This window comes from Anomaloglossus baeobatrachus, chromosome 4, assembly GCF_048569485.1.
Source record: "Anomaloglossus baeobatrachus isolate aAnoBae1 chromosome 4, aAnoBae1.hap1, whole genome shotgun sequence".
Classification (NCBI taxonomy): Eukaryota; Metazoa; Chordata; class Amphibia; order Anura; family Aromobatidae; genus Anomaloglossus; species Anomaloglossus baeobatrachus.
The window spans coordinates 457,474,632-457,495,237 of NC_134356.1; the positions used below are offsets into that span (position 1 = coordinate 457,474,632).

At 46.6% G+C, this 20,606-nt stretch overlaps 1 protein-coding gene across 1 annotated transcript in view; it reads left to right on the top strand.

The window, feature by feature from the left end:
* Positions 1-20,606, top strand: part of LOC142303856 (long-chain fatty acid transport protein 2-like) — a 156,580-nt gene that overhangs the window by 121,073 nt on the left and 14,901 nt on the right. The window contains exon 8 of the mRNA XM_075345657.1: positions 6,313-6,511. Within this exon, the coding sequence (XP_075201772.1) occupies positions 6,313-6,511 (199 nt within the window). The remainder of the gene's footprint in view (positions 1-6,312; positions 6,512-20,606) is intronic.

The window sequence follows — 20,606 nt, forward strand, 5'->3', positions numbered from 1 at the left end:
CTCTTTTCTCTCTCTCTTCTCTCTTTCTCTTCTTTCTCTTCTCTCTCTCTCCCTTTCTCTTCTCTCTCCTCCCTCTCTCCTCTCTCTTCTCTCTTTCTTCTCTCTCTCTCTTCTCTCCTCTCTCTCTCTCTTCTCGCTCTCTTCTCTCTCTCACCTCTCTCTCTTCTCTCCTCTCCTCTCTCTCTTCTCTCCTCTCCTCTCTCCTTTCTCTCTCTCCTCTCTCTTCTCTCTCTCTTCTCTTTCTCTCTCTCCTCTCTCTCTTCTCTCTCTCTTCTCTTTTCTCTCTCTCCTCTCTCTCTCTTCTCTCTCTTCTCTCTCTTTTCTCTCTCTTCTTTCTCTCTTCTCTCCTCTTCTCTCTTCTTTCTCTCTCTTCTCTCCTCTCTTCTCTCTCTTCTCTCTTCTCTCTCTCTCCTCTCTCTTCTTTCTCTCTCTTCTCTCCTCTTCTCTCTCTCTTCTCTCTCTTTTTCCCTCTCTCTTCTCTCTTCTCTCTCTTCTCTCTCCTCTCTCTTCTTTCTCTCTCTTCTCTCCTCTTCTCTCTCTCTTTCCCTCTCTCTTTCCCTCTCTCTTCTCTCTCTCTTCTCTCTCTCTTCTCTCTCTCTTCTCTCTCTCTCTTCTCTCTCTCCTCTCTCCTCTCTCCCTCTCTCTCCCTCTCTTCTCACTCTCTCCTCTCTCTCTCTTCTCTCTCGTCTCTCTCTCTCTCTCTCTCTCTCCCTCTCTCTCCCTCTATTCTCTTTTCTCTCTCTTTTCTCTCTCTCAGACCTGGCGATGATCAGCTGATGCGGTCACCTGACAGGATCAGCTAACACTATAAGTCGAGCGGTTGAGGACGGCTTTTTACCACCCGGCCGGCTAAACTATCAGCTGCTGGTGTCGGACAGGAGTCTGCACAGAAGTGTATAGTTTGTTGGGGGGTTTTTGCACTGATGCATCATCTGATTGTATAAACGGGCTTTTTATACAATCAGCTTGCTGTGTCATGTGATTCAGGCCATTGAACCTGACACATCATCTGATCACTTTGCCTTCCCAGCAAACCGATCAGATGATATTGGATCCGGATTGGACGGCGCGGGACCCTTGACCCAGGATTACTGCGGAGGGGGGTTCTTTATTTCAATAAAGATGGAGTCACTAATTATCTTGTGTTTTATTTCTAATAAATAAAAATAATAATTATAATTTAAAATTAAAAATAAATTCTCTCTCCTCCCTCTCTCCTCTCTCTTCTCTCTTTCTTCTCTCTCTCTCTCTTCTCTCCTCTCTCTCTCTCTTCTCGCTCTCTTCTCTCTCTCACCTCTCTCTCTTCTCTCTCTCTTCTCTCCTCTCCTCTCTCTCCCTCTCTCTTCTCTCTCTTCTCTTTCTCTCTCTCCTCTCTCTTCTCTCTCTCTTCTCTTTCTCTCTCTCCTCTCTCTTCTCTCTCTCTCTCTCTCTTTCTCTCTCTCCTCTCTCTCTTCTCTCTGTCTTCTCTTTCTCTCTCTCCTCTCTCTCTCTTCTCTCTCTCTTCTCTCTCTTCTCTCTCTTTTCTCTCTCTTTCTCTCTTCTCTCCTCTTCTCTCTTCTTTCTCTCTCTTCTCTCCTCTCTTCTCTCTCTTCTCTCTTCTCTCTCTCTCCTCTCTCTCTTCTTTCTCTCTCTTCTCTCCTCCTTCTCTCTCTCTTCTCTCTCTTTTTTCCCTCTCTCTTCTCTCTTCTCTCTCTTCTCTCTCCTCTCTCTTCTTTCTCTCTCTTCTCTCCTCTTCTCTCTCTCTTTCCCTCTCTCTTTCCCTCTCTCTTCTTTCTCTCTTCTCTCTCTCTTCTCTCGTCTTCTCTCTCTCTTCTCTCTCTTCTCTCTCTCTTCTCTCTCTTCTCTCTCTCTCTTCTCTCTCTCTTCTCTCTCTCCTCTCTCTCTTCTTTCTCTCTCCTCTCTCTCTCTCTCTCCCTCTCTCTCCTCTCTTCTCACTCACTCTCCTCTCTCTCTCTTCTCTCTCGTCGTCTCTCTCTCTCTCCCTCTCTCTCCCTCTATTCTCTTTTCTCTCTCTTTTCTCTCTCTCAGACCTGGCGATGATCAGCTGATGCGGTCACCTGACAGGATCAGCTAACACTATAAGTCGAGCGGTGAGGACGGCTTTTTACCACCCGGCCGGCTAAACTATCAGCTGCTGGTGTCGGACAGGAGTCTGCACAGAAGTGTATAGTTTGTTGGGGGGTTTTTGCACTGATGCATCATCTGATTGTATAAACGGCTTTTATACAATCAGCTGCTATGTCATGTGATTCAGGCCATTGAACCTGACACATCATCTGATCACTTTGCCTTCCAGCAAACCGATCAGATGATATTGGATCCGGATTGGACGGCGTGGGACCCTTGACCCAGGATTACTGCGGAGGGGGGTTCTTTATTTCAATAAAGATGGAGTCACTAATTATCTTGTGTTTTATTTCTAATAAATAAAAATAATAATTATAATTTAAAATTAAAAATAAATTCTTTACCGGGATGGCCGGGACTCAAACTCGTGCACTAATTCTCCTTAGGCAGTTGTTCTACCGATTGAGCCACTGCCACTAATGAAAAGCATAGGAAGATTTGGTAATCTCTTGACCTTTGTATTGCAGTAGAGAATCCAGAAGTGGATTATTCAGCTACAAACAGACAGACAGCAGATAGCAGCTGCAGAACTACAAACCTCAGCATACTCCATCCAGGACTGTATGCAGGAGTTTTTTGCCCACCAAAAAAATGACGTGGGCTTCACCATATTTTTATATGCTGGCCAGGTACAGCAGGCAGGTATGGCTGTCCCCAACCCCCAGCTGCCTATTTGTACCCGGCTGGTAACTAAAAATATAGGGAAGCCCTTTTTTTAATTATTTCATGAATTTCATGAAATAATTAAATAAAACAACGACATGGTCTTCACCCCATTTTTGTGTCCAGCCAGGTAGAACTAAGCAGCTGGGGATTGGAATCTGAAACACAGGTTGGCCCTAGCTTTCTGGGCCCCTCTGCTGTGAATTGCAGTCCTCAGCCGCCCCAGAAAATGGCGTTTCATAGAAGCGCCATCATCTGGCGCTGTATCCAACTCTTCCAGCTGCCCTGGTGACGGGTGGCTCGCTGGGTAATAATGGGTTAATACTAGCTTTGTTTTACTAGCTAGTATTAAGCCAGAGATTCTTAATGTCAGGCAAGTTTGACCCGGCCATTAAGCATCTCCAATAAAGGGTTAAAAAAAAGACACCACACAGTGAAAAAATACTTTAATAGAAATAAATACACAGACACACTTAGAGACTCCATGTTTATTACTCCCTCTCACCCCTCCACGATCCTGGTCTTCTGTCTTCTTTCTCCTTCAACCCATGCAGCTCTGCTACATCAGACAGCACTGCATGGTAGGAAGAACATTGCTGCTCATGTGCAGTCTAATTGTGACACCCTGGACTAGCCAGGTAGTCACAGATAGCGCCCCACACAACACCAGTCTCACATTAGGTAACATGAGCCAAACACATAAACCCTAGTCATCTCCCTCAGAGCTTAATGGACACACCAGGGGCGGAGCCAGGCGGTTGGCACGCCCACTGAGGAGTTCAGAGGGCCTGAGGCAGGAAACACAAGTTCAGTTGTCAGTTGAGTTCTAAGTGGAATCAGGAGTGAAGTGCAGCAGGCCTGTGGTGACAGGTCTGCAGCGGAAACTGACAGGTGCCAGGGTCGTAGCCCTGGTACCTTGGCTAGGAGGCACACGGTGGCCTAGCCTGCAGGAGCCGGGAAGACGGCCAGGAGGAACCGTGTTGGATCGGGACAGGGTAGTGGCCCACCGGTACCGACCCGGGGAACCAACTGGAAACCGGAGCACACAGGGGGGTACTCAGACCCTGAAACGAGGTCCAGAAGCCACTGGACTGAGTTAATTCACTGATTGAGGTCTGGACTATAGGTCCTTTCCCACCCAAGTCCCGACTAAAGACAACAGCCCACCGAGGGGGATAGAAAGCCACGGCACAGGCAGAGAGATCCCACGGGCCAGCGTCTACGGGCAAACGGGCTTTCCCGACATACATACCGTGGGGAGCGTACTCCCGTCACTGAAGCGAAGGCAGTCTACATACACACTACACAGTGCAGGAGAAAGGCAAAGACCACCAAACCGGGTGGGGGACCAGACGCAGCCGGCTGTGGGCACCGACCACCATCAACTTTGTTTACCAGAGACTTGTGTGTGTCAATCACAGTGAGTACCATAGTGCCATCCGGCCGCACACCGCCCTGCACCGCCCAGCTCCCCCCAACGGGTCCCGGGGCCATCATCCCTGCCCACGGAGGGGTTAACATCTTGCTGTATAACCATCTCCCCCGGGTGCCCCGTAACTGCAGCGGTGGTGTCTACACCTTCACCACATCCCGTGGGTGGCGTCACGAACTCATACACGGCTTCGGCCGTACACCTTCCTACCATTCCCCTTATGTAGCGCCAGTATCCTTTCAGAGCGAAGTGACCCCAGGTCCGGAGGCACTCGAGCCACCCACCAGCGAGCCCGGATCCAAGCGGCTCGGCTCCGGCCGAGCGCGGGGCGGTACATAATCACTCAGTGAGTGAGCAGAAGCTGCGGGTTGTAAGCGGTGACGTCACCGCTTCCACTGTTGCTATAGTAATCTGACAGGCGGGTTACTATAGCAACGGTGATCTCCAATCACGTGATTCCCGGTGACGCTATTCACCGGCTGTGGCATCCAGTCCCTGCATGTGGGCTGACTCTGTAAAGAGCGCTGACATGCAGGAACAAGGAGCCAAGCATTTGCCCAAGCATCTCGCCGGTACCGGAGAGATGCACTGACAGGACGTAGCATGACATCTAGCCATGTGACCAGTCTGTAGCCAATGAGATAATAGACACGTGACTGTTCACATGCTATGACGACGTCACGGAAGGTCCTATCATCAATGCTGGTTACCGGGTGGGCGCAGCGATGATCGGAAGGAAAAGCGGCGGGAGACAGAGTTCAGGACGCATAGCGGGGACCTGTAAGTAAAATGGCAATGTTTATTAACTGTATGTGTATATGTATAATGTGTTTGTATGTGTTTGTGTTTGCCTGCCATTGTTTTCAATGGGGTTCGAAGGTGTTTGTCGAACGTTCCCCAAACTAACCCGTCGTTCGATGAACCGAACCGAACTTGAACACTAGGGGGGGTGGCTCAACACTACTAATTAACCATTAATAACTTTCATAAGCATTTAGATGCCCCAAGTTTGCCATTTTACTATGCCTATTAGGCCATGCCAAAGGCTCAATGGTGAAATGTTAACAGGAGAATACACTGCAATACAGAATTATTCCAGGGTTTTTTTCTTTATTTTTTTTCTTTATTTTCACTTTCTTTTATATAGCACCATCATATTTCCCTGTGCTTTACAGACATTATCATCGCTGTCCATACTGGGGCTCACAATCTAAATTCCCTATCACTCATTGGAGTGTAGTCTTAAAAATATTTGTAAAAATTATAAACAAAATATAAACATGTAGTATTTAAAAAACTATTAAAATGTTTTAGTATTTATCCTGTATAGAAGAGGCTGTAAAAAAATGCTAAAATTGCTCTTTTTTAACTATCTTACCAAAAATATGAATTCAATTTGATTAAAAAGTTTTATGCTTATTAAATTGATACAAATAAAACCTATAGCTCATGGTGCAAAATACAACTTCACACAACTTCATCAAGGGAAAAATATGATTCGGATTGGGTCGGTTTGGATATATGTATACCCATACCAAAAGGTTGCAATGATGTGGCTTCTGGGCAGGTATGAAAATGGCCATTTTGACATGCAAAACATCACACATTTTTTAGATCTATCTTAGTAGTTTAAAGCTTTGTCATTTCAGTGTGCGATTGTTCCCCTCTTTTTTGTTACTATTTATCATGTTGTCTCTCCAGTAAAGGAGACAAACTCTAGCACAGCGCCACCTATTGGAAGTAGCGATCCTAAAAGTCACAAGTGGATTTTCAACAATCCATTGCAATATGACTCAGGATATATAAGCCAGATCAGAATCCCAATTTGCAGACACGGTGTTTCATTTATCATGATCAGATATGCACCCGTTCACACTATTGGAAGTGCTGTCAGTCTATTTTGTGTGTGTGTGTGTGTCTCACAATAGAGGAAATTAAATGTGCTTATTTTGTTTTATGCTAATAATGTGATAGACTGAATTTATGTTAAATCTCTGGGCAGAACTTTATATACTGTATATACAGTGTTGTGCCTTAAGCAAGGTCTTAACATGGTGCAAAGAAGAATCAATCTTTTCCTTGTGTCTTAGGTGAGACTGGACTGCTAATTGCAAAAGATTTCTCTGGCAATCCATTCGTTGGATATGCAGGAAATAAAAGCCATACAGAAAAGAAGAAACTTCACAATGTTGTTAAAAAAGGAGATTCATATTTTAACACTGGAGATTTGGTCATGGTTGACAAAGAAGGCTATATTTTCTTTCAGGATCGTGTAGGAGATACATTTCGGTAAATACTTTTATAAATTTGACTCAACGTAATATATTAGATTCTCTTATCAATACTTATTCAATTTCAGAATTGAGTCCACTTGAAATTTTTAGGGCTCTATTTATGCACAATTTTTAATTAAAATGTTTTTATTTGCTTTCCTTGATTTGTTTCTGACATTTAAAAAGTTCTTTAGAAAGCCCTATGCGAAAATGTCAGAAAAAAACATACCTAAGCATGCAGTATTTTGATAAAAACGCTACTGACCTGTTTTGTATGTAACAAAGCCACCAAAATTTTTTTTTATAACAATAGATTCATTTATTCTACTTGTCAAGGGAGGCTTTAACTTGGGTATAGTTAAAAAACACAATCTGAGAAGAAGTGAAATTAGTGCTTCCTTCCAGGTCATTCGCTCTATCTTAAAGGTCCTTTCCAATTTCTACTATTCAAGTTTAGATGGCAGTGTGCCACATAGCCAGATATGTTTTTGAACAATCTCTATAGTTGGTTTGAAGATTCCCTGAGATACGGCTGTTCAGGAATTGTTCAGATCTGGACACAGATGCCACTAGTCTTAATGGCTAACCCAAATTCACAATGATATTCTGTGAGTCCTACCTGTCTGTACAGTCATCTCTGTGAACACCAGGAGCCCTTTTGCCATGTACACGATGCGCCCATGGGGTATGGGGTTACCCGTCACCGGGCTGCGGTTCTTCTCTTGGGTGGCTGTGGTGGCCTTGCCCGGTTCCATGACCCCAGCAGTGTAAAAACAGATGGGGATGGGGATGATGGGGGTAGTTGTTCGTGATGCCACCTGTGGTGTACGGCCAATTATTATCCGTCAGTGCGGAAGTGCTCGCTGGGGAGGATGGGAATGCAGCTTGGATGTTACAGCTCTCCACAAGTAGAGCTAGGCCCTAGGGAGAATGATGGTGGTAGTAGTCGCCGATGGCGCCGGGCTGGGAAGAACGAAGAAAACGAGTGACACAGGGATTGTAGTCAAAGGTCTTTACTCACTGAACTGTCGTTGCTCTTAGGATGCTGGACTCCGCTGTCATGTTGTTGCCCTTGGGATGCTGGACTCCACTGTCATGGGCTCCAGCCGATCCCGGATAGTTCAGAGACCAGAATCGGTGTTTTGAATCTGTGAGTCCTTCCTCCGTGCACCTTGTTTGGTGGGTGCCTGCGGCTTGAAGCGATGCGGGAACCTGATATCTAAGATAGGCTCCATTCTTGTCCCATATAGCAGGCAGCACGAGTCCATTATTGGGGCAAACCTTTGTCATGACTCCTGGCTCTATTTGCTGCTTTGCCCCGGGCACTTTAGGTGGCTCAGGAGACTTGCAATCTACTGCCCGGCAGATTCTGCTGGCAGGACCTGAAGTTCCCACCAGCCTAGGGTTCAGCACCCCAAACAGTGCGCGCAGTTCTGAGGGAGCTACAGCTATCCCCTCAGCGACCATGTGCTCCTGTGTCTCACAACTTCTCTGTCTCTCCCTGTTCTGTCTGAGTCTGTGTCTGTAACCTTAGTCCCCAGTGTGTAGCTCCACCCCCCCGGGTTGCTGAACTAATAGGTTGTAGCTCCCATTCACTTTGGTGACCATCCAGATGACCCTACCTTAACCCAGTCCAAGTGGATGGCAACTAAGCTGTGTGTTGTATGAAATGTGATGCACACCGCTGATGGTCTCCTCCGTATCCAAGATGAATACTGCACCTCCGGTGAGGTGCAGTACTCTGTGCTGCCTGAAGCTGCAGGGGCGCCACATACACACTGGCTCCTCTTGCTGTAACAGGACCTTACTAGTTATAGAGTATTCTTGAAGACCACAAGGTCTCACTCTGCTTATATAGGAACTCAAGTAATCTCCCCTTGCTAATTCTGTACACTGGCTGAGCTGCTCTACTGCACTTCTCTCTCCTGAGAGCCCTGCACACGTGTTACTCTTTATCCTCCAACCTACTTCATATTCAGGCTGAATCTCCTTCCCTGGCCATCCTGACTAGAGATGAGCGAACCGGTCCCGGTTCGGCTCGAGGTCGGTTCGCCGAACGGAGGTCCCGTTCGAGTTCGGCTCGTCGAACGTTCGACGAACCGAACTCGAACCAATAGGCTATAATGGGAGGCAAATCACAAACACATAAAAATGCATTATAAATGTACACAAACAGTTAATAAACATTGCCATAACACTTACCGGTCCTCGCGATCCCTTCTGCACTCTGTCTCCTGCCGCTATTCCATCCGATGATCGCTGAATCCTCCCGGTGACGGCACTGCCAGCAGAGATGCAGGACCTATCGTGACGTCAAAATAGCCATGTGACCAGTCACGTGGCTATTATCTCATTGGCTACAGACTGGTCACATGACTATAACACGTCATATAGGACCTGCGAGTGCATCTCTCCGGTACACGGTGCACATATGTGTATCGCCGTGTACCGGCGACATGCTCTAGCACACGGTCGACTCCCCGTTCCGTTAGGGACCGGCTGACACAGCCGGTCATTAACGGAGATCACCGTTGCCATAGCAACGCAGTTAGCGGTGACGTCACCGCTAACCGCGGCTCCGAGAGCACCGTTGCTATGGTAACGCGTCTGTCAGCGTTACCGCTGTTACCGCTGACAGCCAGCACTGATCACTCACGGAGTGAAGGCTGCACGCTGCTTCCCGATTGTAGTGAGGATTGTACTGAGGATGAGGTTCCCTAGCCCCAAGTGATGGGCTGGTGAACCTTATCCTCACTACAATCGTCACTACTACTACACTAGTGAGGATTGTACTGAGGATGAGGTTCCCCAGCCCAAGTGATGGGCTGGTGCACCTCATCCTCACTACAATCGTCACTACTACTACACTAGAAAGAAAGAAAGAAGACAGAAGAGCAGGATCGTGGAGGGCTGACAGGGGGTAATAAAGATGGAGTCTCTAATGTGTCTGTGTATTTATTTCTATTAAAGTATTTTTTCTCTGTGTGGTGTTTTTTTTTAACCCTTTATTGGAGATTCTTAATGGCCGGGTCAAACGTGCCTGACATTAAGAATCTCTGGCTTAATACTGGCTAGTAAAACAAAGCCAGTATTAACTCATGATTACCCAACAAGCCACCCGGCTCCAGGGCTGTTGGAAGAGTTGGATACAGCGCCAGATGATGGCGCTTCTATGAGAGCGCCATTTTCTGGGACGGCTGCGGACTGAAATCCGCAGCAGAGGCGCCCAGAAACCTCGGGCTAACCTGTGCTGCGGATTCCAATCCCCAGCTGCCTAGTTGTACCCGGCTGGACACAAAAATGGGGGGAAGCCCACGTCATTTGTTTTTTAATTATTTCATGAAATAAGTGAAATAATTAAAAAAAAAACGGGCTTCCCTATATTTTTGGTTCCCAGCCGGGTACAAATAGGCAACTGGGGGTTGGAGGCAACCCGTGGCTGCCTGCTGTACCTGGCTAGCATACAAAAATATGGCGAAGCCCACGTCATTTTTTTGGTGGGCAAAAAAATTCTGCATACAGTCCTGGATGGAGTATGCTGAGCCTTGTAGTTCTGCAGCTGCTGTCTGCTCTTCTCCATACAGACAGACAGCAGCTGCAGAACTACAAGGCTCAGCATACTCCATCCAGGACTGTATGCAGAAGTTTTTTGCCCCCTGAAAAAATTATGTGGGCTTCGCCATATTTTTGTATGCTAGCCAGGTACAGCAGGCAGGTACGGCTGCCCCCAACCCCCAGTTGCCTATTTGTACCCGGCTGGGAACCAAAAATAAAGGGAAGCCCTTTTTTTATTCATGAATTTCATGAAATAATTAGAAAACAAATGACGTAGGCTTCGCCCCATTTTTGTGTCCAGCCAGGTACAACTAGGCAGCTGGAGATTAGAATCCGCAGCACAGGTTGGCCTGAGCTTTCTGGGCCCCACTGCTGCGAATTGCAGTCTGCAGCCGCCTCAGAAAATGGCATTTTCATAGAAGCGCCATCTTCTGGCGCTGTATCCAACTCTTCCAGCACCTGCCTGCTATACCTGGCTAGCATACAAAAAAATGGCGAAGCTCACGTCCTTTTTTTGTAGTTTTTTGGCAAAAAAAATAAAAAATGCTTCCCTGGATTTTCCATTGCCAGTGAAGGTAACACCAAGCAGTGGGGGTTAGCAGCCAGTAGCTGCTTGGATTAGCCTTAGCTAGCAATACAAAAAATGCAGCGGGAGCCCATATATATTTTATTTAATTATTTATTTAAATAACTAAAAATAAAATGGGCTTCCCTGTATTTTGATTGCTGGACATCACAGTGCTGTAAAAATAAATCTTTAAAAAAATGACGTAGCGCTCCGCGGTATTTTTGATTCTCAGCGCAGATAAAGCAGACAGCTATGGGTTGCCACCCCCATCTGCCTGCCGTTACCTTGGTTGGCAATCAAAATACAGGGAAGCCCATTAATTTTTTCTATTTAAAAAATAGTTAAAAAAAAAAATGACGTTGGGTCCCCCCATTTTTGATAGCCAGCTAGGGTAAAGCAGACGGCTGTAGCCTGAAAACCACAGCTGGCAGCTTTACCGTGGTTGGGGATCCAATGTGGAGGTCCCCTCAGGCTCTTTTTTATAATTATTTTATAAATATTAATAATTACACAATAAAAGTAGGGTCCCCCCCAAATTGGATCACCAGCCAAGGTAAAGCGGACAGCTGTGGTCTGGTATTCTCAGGGTGGGAAGGTCCATAGTTATTGGGCCTTCACAGCCTAAAAATAGCAGGCCGCAGGCACCCCAGACGTGGCGCATCCACTAGATGCGCCAATCCTGGCGCTTCACCCCAGCTCATGCCGTGCCCTGGTGCAGTGGCAAACGGGGTAATAAATCGGGTTGATACTAGCTGTAAAGTAACCTGAGATCAAGCCCAGCAGTTTGTGATGTCATGGCGTCTATTAGATACCCAACATCATAAACTGTCAGTACTAACAAAAAAAAAAAAAAAAAAAAATCGACAAAAGAAATTTATTTGAAAAAACAGTCCCCAAAACATTTCCTCTTTCACCAATTTATTGTAAGAAAAAAAATAAAGGGGTCCCACGACGACTCTGGACCGTCTAGAATATGGGGGGGAGACACTCAGGGAACGTATCCCCCATTTTCTAGGAGTGCAGACCCTTCATGTGAGGAGTGTGGGTGCAATGAATCTGCACTCACTCTTCTCGGGTCCACAGCAGCAGAGTCCATGTCGTAATGGTTGCTACCAAAGCTGCAATGCCCTGCTCATGAGGTAAGGGCATGCCTAATCAGGAGAACTACTGTAGAGGAAGCTCTGCTCACTGGTATATAGGTGCTCAGAGGTAATAATAGATAAAATTAGTGAGTAACCTCGGCACTCTAAATCTCCCAGACTAAGTCAGTAAGTCACAACGGATAGTAATGCAAAATCACTCTTTATTGGTCCGTATTAAGAAAAAAAAAATTTTCATAAGCATATATGTTTTTGTCCAAAACAAGTTACAAATGACGTTTCGGCCTGAGCCTTCGTCAGATTGGACTTATCTGCATGTAATCATGAAAAATGACAATAATCAGTATCACATAAGAGTGAGAGAACAATAACATAAACTCGAACAATGTAGAGGTGCAATTGGGATGCAGCAAAAAAATTGCAACACAGCAAGAAATGAAACACATGATACAAATGTCATAATACAGTACAAGGATAATATAGTAATGACAAATATGGGGTCAGAGTAGGCTTAGACAGCTCTGGTACGAAAGAGATGTCAATCATAAAGTAACATGTGCAGTAGGTGTAGAGCTACAGTATGCATGGCAGAGCTAATGGGTAGACCGACCATAGAAAAAGAACGGAGAAAAAGTGGAGAAAAAGTGGAGAAAAAGTGGAGAAAAAAATGGAGAAAAAGTGGAGAAAAAGTGGAGAAAAAGTGGAGAAAAAAATGGAGAAAAAGTGGAGAAAAAGTGGAGAAAAAGTGGAGAAAAAGTGGAGAAAAAGTGGAGAAAAAGTGGAGAAAAAATGGAGAAAAAGTGGAGAAAAAGTGGAGAAAAAGTGGAGAAAAAGTGGAGAAAAAGTGGAGAAAAAAATAGAGAAAAAGTGGAGAAAAAATGGAGAATAAGTGGAGAAAAAAAGGAGAAAAAAATGGAGAAAAAGTAGAGAAAAAGTAGAGAAAAAATGGAGAAAAAAATGGAGAAAAAGTGGAGAAAAAATGTAGAAAAAGTGGAGAAAAAAATGGAGAAAAAGTGGAGAAAAAGTGGAGAATAAGTGGAGTAAAAGTGGAGAAAAAGTGGAGAATAAGTGGAGAAAAAATGGAGAATAAGTGGAGAAAAAAAGGAGAAAAAAATGGAGAAAAAGTGGAGAAAAAAATTGAGAAAAAAATGGAGAAAAAGTGGAGAAAAAATGGAGAAAAAATGGAGAAAAAGTGGAGAAAAAATGGAGAAAAAGTGGAGAAAAAGTGGAGCACCCTTTGGTGCCTTTCATGTGGCACTAAGGGGTGCTTAGCTTTGTATTTAGCCAAAAAATGAAAAAAAAAAATGACGTAGGGTTCCCCCTAGTTTTGTAGCCAGCCAGGGTAAAGCAGACGGCTGCAGCCTGCAGACCACAGCTGGCAACCTCACCTTGGCTGGTAATCCAAAACTGAGGGCACCCCACGCTGTTATTTTAAATTAAATAAATAATTTTAAAAAAAAAACACGTAGGGGTCCCCCAAAATTGGATCACCAGCCAAGGTAAAGCAGACAGCTGGGGCCTGATATTCTCAGACTAGGGAGGTCCATGGTTATTGGACTCTCCCCAGCCTAAAAATAGCAGGCCGCAGCCGCCCCAGAAGTGGCGCATCCATTAGATGCGCCAATCCTGGTGCTTCGCCCCAGCTCATCCCGCGCCCTGGTGCGGTGGCAAACGGGGTAATATATGGGGTTAATACCAGATGTGTAATGTCACCTGGCATCAAGCCCTGGGGTTGGTGAGGTCAGGCGTCTATCAGATACCCGATATCACCAACCCAGTCAGTAATAAAAAAAAAATAGACGACAAACACATTTTTATTTGAAAAAACACTCCCCAAAACATTCCCTCTTTAACCAATTTATTAGAATGAAAAACAAATCCAGGTCTGGTGTAATCCAAGGGGTTGCCATGACGATCCACACTGTCCCAGTCAATGAAGAGCAGGATGTTCCCCATTGACTGGGAGAGCAGTGCAGTGACCTGAGCTAACATCAATGGGTCAGCCCAGGTCACTGCAGGGGATGACAAGTGCTGCTGTCAGCGAGGTACATTACCTGCGCTGATCTCCAGCACACTGACAGCCCCTGTCACTGAGTTCAATGACCGGCGCTTTCACACCAAGTATCGCGAGAGGCCCGTGACGTCACCGCTAGTCAGTCTCGGGTCGGAAGCGAGAGGTGATGTGACAAGCGGCGGCCATGGAGGACAGTGACAGCGCTGAGGTCAGGATGGCGGGACTTCATCACCGCAGGTAAGCCGAGCGGGGCCATGTGTGCAGAGAGTGTGTGTGTGTGTGTGTGTGTGTGTGTGTGTGTGTACGTGTGTACATGCCGCGGGCAGGAGGGGGCGGAGCGAGCTGAGTGGGGAAGTGTGGGCTTCCTGCACGTAACTAGGATAAACATCGGGTTACTAACCAAAGCGCTTTGGTTGGATACCCGATGTTTATCTTAGTTACCAGCTTCTGGCAGACTGCCAGCGATGGCTCCTGCACACTGTAGCTGTAAAAAGCCCTGCTTTTTGCTGCTAGAACCGTTCTCGAACGTATCTAGAACTATCGAGCTTTTGCAAAAAGCTCGAGTTCTAGTTCGATCTAGAACAGGCCCCAAAATCACTCGAGCTTAGAACTGGAGAACCTCGAACCGCGAACCGCGCTCAACTCTAATCCTGACCAAGGATCTAGCACTCTTTTTAAAAGGGTATTCCCATTTCCTAGATCCTATCCCAATATGTAATAATAATAATAATAATTAATAATACAAAATACCTCCAATTGAAAATGTAGTAAAATTCTCCTGATTAGCTATGTTGCTTACTTTATGTGCAGTGCATTGCAGCTTAGGTATCCATGGTTATGACCAGGGGCAACTAACTGCCACTATAAGTGGTCATAAACATGGATAGCTAAGCTGCAATGCTCTGCACATGAGGTAAGCAACATAGCTAATCAGGATAACTATGCTACATTTCTAATTGGAGGTATTTGCTAATATAATTATTATTGCACTTACTACATATTGGAATAGGATCTTGGAGATGTGATCCTCCTTTAAGGCAATCTGTCAGTTTAAAGTGAAGACTTTGGCCTTATTTTGTCAGTTTGCACTCTAGAGGGCACCATAACCAAGGTCAGGATGACTAGGGAAGGAGATGGATAGCCTTAGCCATCAACAATTTTGGTTCTAAAATCCTCAGACAGTTATTTTCCTCTTTCTAATCTCCATGCTTTGTGTAGCACACACAGACACACATTGCAAAGACTGAGGGTATGTGCGCACGTTGCTTTTTACCTGCTTTTTACCTGCTTTTTTGCTGCTTTTTCTTCTGCGCTGTTTAATGCCAAAATGGATGTGTTCTTCTATTCAAGCAAAGTCTATGGGAATTTGGGTTTCTTGTTCACACTATGTTGTTCAAAATGCTGCCTTTTTGAGGCAGAACTTTGGTCAAAAACTCAGCTTTGCAGTGCAAAACCCAAATGGCAAAAACAATTGACATGTTGCTTCTTTGAAAAGCTGAGTTTTTGACCAAAGTTCTGCCTCAAAAAGGCAGCATTTTGAACAACATAGTGTGAACAAGAAACCCAAATTCCCATAGACTTTGCTTGAATAGAAGAACACATCCATTTTGGCATTAAACAGCGCAGAAGAAAAAACAGCAAAAAAGCAGGTAAAAAGCAGGTAAAAAGCAACGTGCGCACATACCCTTAGTCACCTGGCTATAGGTGAGCTTTTCATTTTGCCCACACCTGTTACTAGCCACAGGTGAGTGAAAGAACTTCCAATGCTTGAAACAAAGTTGTTTACCCACAATTGGGGAAGGTGACAACAATTTTGTCTAGCCCTTTTTTGGAGTTTTGTGCAAAATTATGCCCAATTTGCCTTTTATTGTGTTTTTTTGTGTGTTCCAATACACACAAAGGAAATGAAAATGTGTATAACAAAACATGTGTAATTGTTATAATTTTTGGGAGAAACACTTCATTTTCTGGAACAATTGTTAGGGGGCCAACACTTTTGAACATGATGGTATGATATCCTCCATATGACCAACATCCATATTTGCACTTACCTCCTCATAAAAGTCCAGCATGTTGGTTAGACACAATTTATCTTTGATGAATCCATGCTGGTTGTCAGTTATTATCCTATTCTCTGCAAAATATTTTTCCTGTTATCTCTTATAATGCCCTCGATATTTTTTATATTAGCTTTTATAATGCCCTCAATATTTTGCATAAATTGATGTCAAACTGACCAGATGTAGTTGCACAAATCCATCTTCTTATTCCTCTTAAGGCTGCTTTCACACCTCCGGTTTCTGCAATGCGGCACACTCCGGCACTTTGCAGGAAAATCGCAACCGTTTTTTTTTGCTGCCGGTTGCGATTTTCCTGCATAGACTTTAATTAGTGCCGCATTGTGCCGCATGGCCTTGCGTTCCATCCGGTTTTTGCCGCATGCGGCAGATTTAGCCGATGCGGCGGCCGGATGGAACGTTGCCTGGCACGTTTTTTCGTGCGGCAAAAAAAAACGCATCGCGCCGCATTCGGCCGATGCGGCGCATTTTTCAATGCATGCCTATGGCGGCCGGATGCGGCGCGATGCGGCAATAACCGCATCCGGCCGCCGCATGCGGTTTTTGCCACTGCGCATGCTCAGTAGCATGCCGCAAGCGGCAAAAACCGGACTGGCCGCAAAGGAAAAACTTATGCAAAGGATGCGGTGTTTTCACCGCATCCGTTGCATAGCTTGCACAGCCGGATTGAGCCGCAGAGCTCAAGCCGGATGTGTGAAAGCAGCCTTAGCCATCCTCCAATCTTGTGGTATTGACACTATTATGAGAGTCTAAGAAGATGTGATAACAGTGGTCTGTCAATTATTGAGCTGAACTCCCTCAATATCTGTGAATGAATGCCATCTAGCCCAGTGAATTTGTCAATATTTAATTTGCTCAGAGGTTGGCTTACTTCTTCATGCCCTAGGCTAGTTATGCACTATGTTCAGAATTATTAGGTAACTGAGTATTTGACCATATTAACCTTTTTATGTATATTTTCCAATTCCAAGCTATATAAAATTGAATGTTTATTGGTTTGAAGCATATCAGGTGATGTGTATTTTTGTGTAATGAGGGATGACGTGGCCTACGGATATCAACACCCTGTGTCAATATAGGAAGAATTATTAGGCTGCTTGTTTTCCTCTGGCAAAATGGGAGAACGTCAAATTTAACAATTGTTGACTTTTTAGTCAGTTAAAACTCTAACAGGGGGGCGTGTCCAGGATGCTGAGCTGAGTGGACGTAGGGAAGAGGAGCTCCTGTTGACCCTAAGCTAAATCAGCACTTATCATAAGCACAAACCTACTCACCGGCTCTCAGGATGGGACCACGGAGGATTAAACCGTCGCAGCAGGCATCGGTGGCCCCCCCCGCTGCACACCACGGCGCTGGATACTTTCCTGGGCCTGGAACAGGGTCCATGGGAGGCCCGGACGCCATCTTTCCAGGAGCATGGAGGGGAAATGGAGGCACCGGCCCGGCCTGCTAAGCAGCAAGAGAAGGAGGAGTGGGTGAGCGGGGACACAGGGTGGAGTGGAGGAGTCCCTGCAGCAGTTCCAACAGGGAATGCCTTGGCTCAGCAGCCCTGCACTGCATCAGATCCTCAGGCACAGCAGCAGCAGGCCCAGGAGCACATAGTGGCGGTGGGAGATAAGGTGGAGGTCGGGGGGCAGCCCTCCCCACTGCCGGGAGAAGAAGGGACTGCAGCCACAGCTGGTAATATCAGGGAACAGAGCAGCCTGCTTCCCCCCCTCTGGGCCTCGGTGTGGAGATCAACCTCCCCAGCTTCCCCAGCACCAGACTAAAACTCCAGCGTCTATTACTGCAGGTGCTCACCTTAAAGGGCCAGACACCTCCTATAAGGACATGCATGATTTCATAAGTAAACTTCCTTCTAAAGAGGACTTTCAATGCCTCATACATGAGGTTAAAGCAACTTGCAGGTCAGAAATAGCTGAAGTGAGGAGAGATTTGCAGCAATTGTCTGGCAGAATTGAATCCCTGGAGGAAGAGCATGACATCACCAGATCCCATGTATCAGAATTACACAAACTGGCAACATCGCAACAAAAAATTATGGAGGATATGCAGTCTCACATAGAGGATCTCGACAACAGAGGACGCCGTTGCAATGTCCGTGTGAGGGGGGTCCCAGAGTTAGATGGGCCCGAGGACACAAACTCCATACTACAATCCATCTTTAATGAAGTGTTGGACGCTTCCCCTTCTAACATCATCAAGCTGGACAGGGCACACAGGGCTTTACAGCCGAAGAATTTATCCACCCAACCCCGGGACATCATTTGTTGCATTCACGACTTCTCCACCAAAGAACTGATCATGGCTAAGGCTAGAATGAGGCGCACGGCACCTGTGTTCAATGGCAAGGAAATCCAGCTTTTCCCGGATCTTTCTCGCATCACACTCCAGAAAAGGCGGCACCTCAAACCCCTCCTCACGAGCCTGAAGGAGCACCAGGTTCCATACCACTGGGGTTACCCGTTTGCACTAACAGCGCGCAGAGGGGGTAAATCGGCGACCCTTCGCACTCCAGCAGATACCACTCTGTTCTGTGAAGCACTGGCCATTCCAGCGGTCTGTATCCCAGATTGGGACTTGCAAAGGTTGGAAGGGCCGCCCCCTCCCGTGTGGTCCAAGGTGAGGGGTGGAGGGCATGGGGCTTTGGGGGGGAGAGGAGGTAGGGGCCGCGGGTCGCTCCCCTCCCCGGCTCACCGTTGAGGACACTCCTTAACCTGGTTGGTGCCTATTTCTTATACCCTCTGGGTTCCAGTGGCTGAGCATGCTTTGTGATACTGTGACTCTCTCTACAGCAAGCCTCTGACTGTCCATTGTGTCATCTGCGGCCCTCTGGGTCTGTTGAGCAGCATAAGGGGGGGGGGCTGTAGCCACAATGATGCCGTGGGGGGTAGGGGGGTTGGCGGGAGCCCGGTCCCCTTACTTGGAGTTAGTGGTTGAGGTTTTTTGGGGTTTTTTTCCCTTGTTTCCTTTTGGCACGAGCCCGTGCCCACTGGACTGACCCCCGTGGGAGGGCTACTGGGGAGTGAGGTGGGTGGCTCTCTTAGCCCAGACGGGTTGGGGAACCTCCCTCTAGGTCTCTCCCTTCCGGGTTGACCCCCCCGGGAATCTATGCCTAAGGTTTATGCATTTTGGTTAATGTTCTTAATTCATGTTCATTTCTATGTTTGTCCTTGTCTTCCCCCCTCCCCGATGTTTTTTCCTTATGTGTCCTTACAGGTACCACCCCTTCTAGAGTCCCTGGGAGCTGCGGCCCTTTGTCGTATGGACCGTCTCCTCTGGCCGGCTTCACAGGGGAAGTCATGCCCCCGACGGTATAGGTGTGCCATTAGCTTTTTCTTACTTCTAAGTTTTAGATATGACCCGCATTATCTCTCTTAACGTAAAAGGTCTGAATTCACCCCGTAAAAGGAAATTGCTGCTACAGGAACTGAAAACATCAGGTGCAGACATAGCCTTTATCCAAGAAACACATTTTGTGGAATCAAACACTTTCAAATTTGCGTCCCACCGCTTTCCCATCCATTACTCGGCCTACTCGGGCTCCAAGAGAGGGGGAGTTGCTATTTTAATATCCTCCAGTTGTCCTCTACAAATTACGGGTTCTCACTGCGATCCAGAGGGTAGATATGTGATTCTGGAGGGCCAACTGGGGGGATCCCCGCACATACTGGCCAACATTTATGCACCTAATGAAGGGCAGATACGCTTTCTTAAGAAAATACTCGATCTGATAGGCGGACTGGCACCGGCCTCTACGGTGTTGGGGGGAGACTTTAACATCCCTTTTTCGGAGGTGGCCGACAGACTCTCTGTGGGTGGACATCCTCCATCGGGTGCTTTGAAAAATTTGTCCCGGGACTTTCGTAGGCTCATTAGATCAGGGACTTTATACGACGCTTGGAGGGTGGACCACCCGGGAGAGAGGGCCTTTTCCTTCTACTCGCATCCGCATCAGACACACACCAGAATAGACTATTTTTTCATTGACTCACAGCTGCTGGGGCGTCTTGAGAGGGTGGAAATGGGATCCATTACGTGGTCAGACCATTCCCCACTCATAATGGACTTCAAGAAAGATGGTCCTCGACCTAGGCCTCAGCATTGGCGCCTTAATGAATCTCTGATCAAAAATCCCGACACTAGGGCCTTTTTAAATAAGCAACTGGTCGAATTCTTTCAGTTGAACACAGGCACGGTCACGTCGCCGGCAACACTCTGGGAAGCTCACAAGGCAGTGATGAGGGGACTATGCATTAGAGAGGGCGCCAGGGCTAAAAAGAATGCCACAAGCCAGCGGGACTCTATAACGGCCCATCTTAAGCTACAGGATGGGAGACTGGCGGCTGCCCCATCACTGACTATTCTTAGGAGAGTCATCAGCCTTAGGGAAAAATTGAGAGACTTGGCAATTGGCAGAGCAGAAAAATTGCTAACCTTTTCCAAACAAAGATACTATGAAAGGAGTAATAAGGCTCATACCTTACTCGCCAGGCAGCTTAAGGAGCGCGCTACATCCTCATGCCCTCAGGCTCTGCGCGACGAAAAGGGCACTATCCACTATCACCCCGCTTCAATAGCTGACATTTTTTTCAATTACTACAACAAGCTTTATAACCTTCCGGTTCCCCCGGGCATGGCTTCGCGTGGGGCTGGGGCACTTGGGGACTATTTTTCGGCCCTTGAGCTCCCTTCACTGCCTTGCGGAGCAGCCGTGGCTTTGAATGAAGAGATTACTACAGAGGAACTGGAGCAAGTTCTGGAAGCCCTGCCTGGCGGGAAGTCACCGGGCCCGG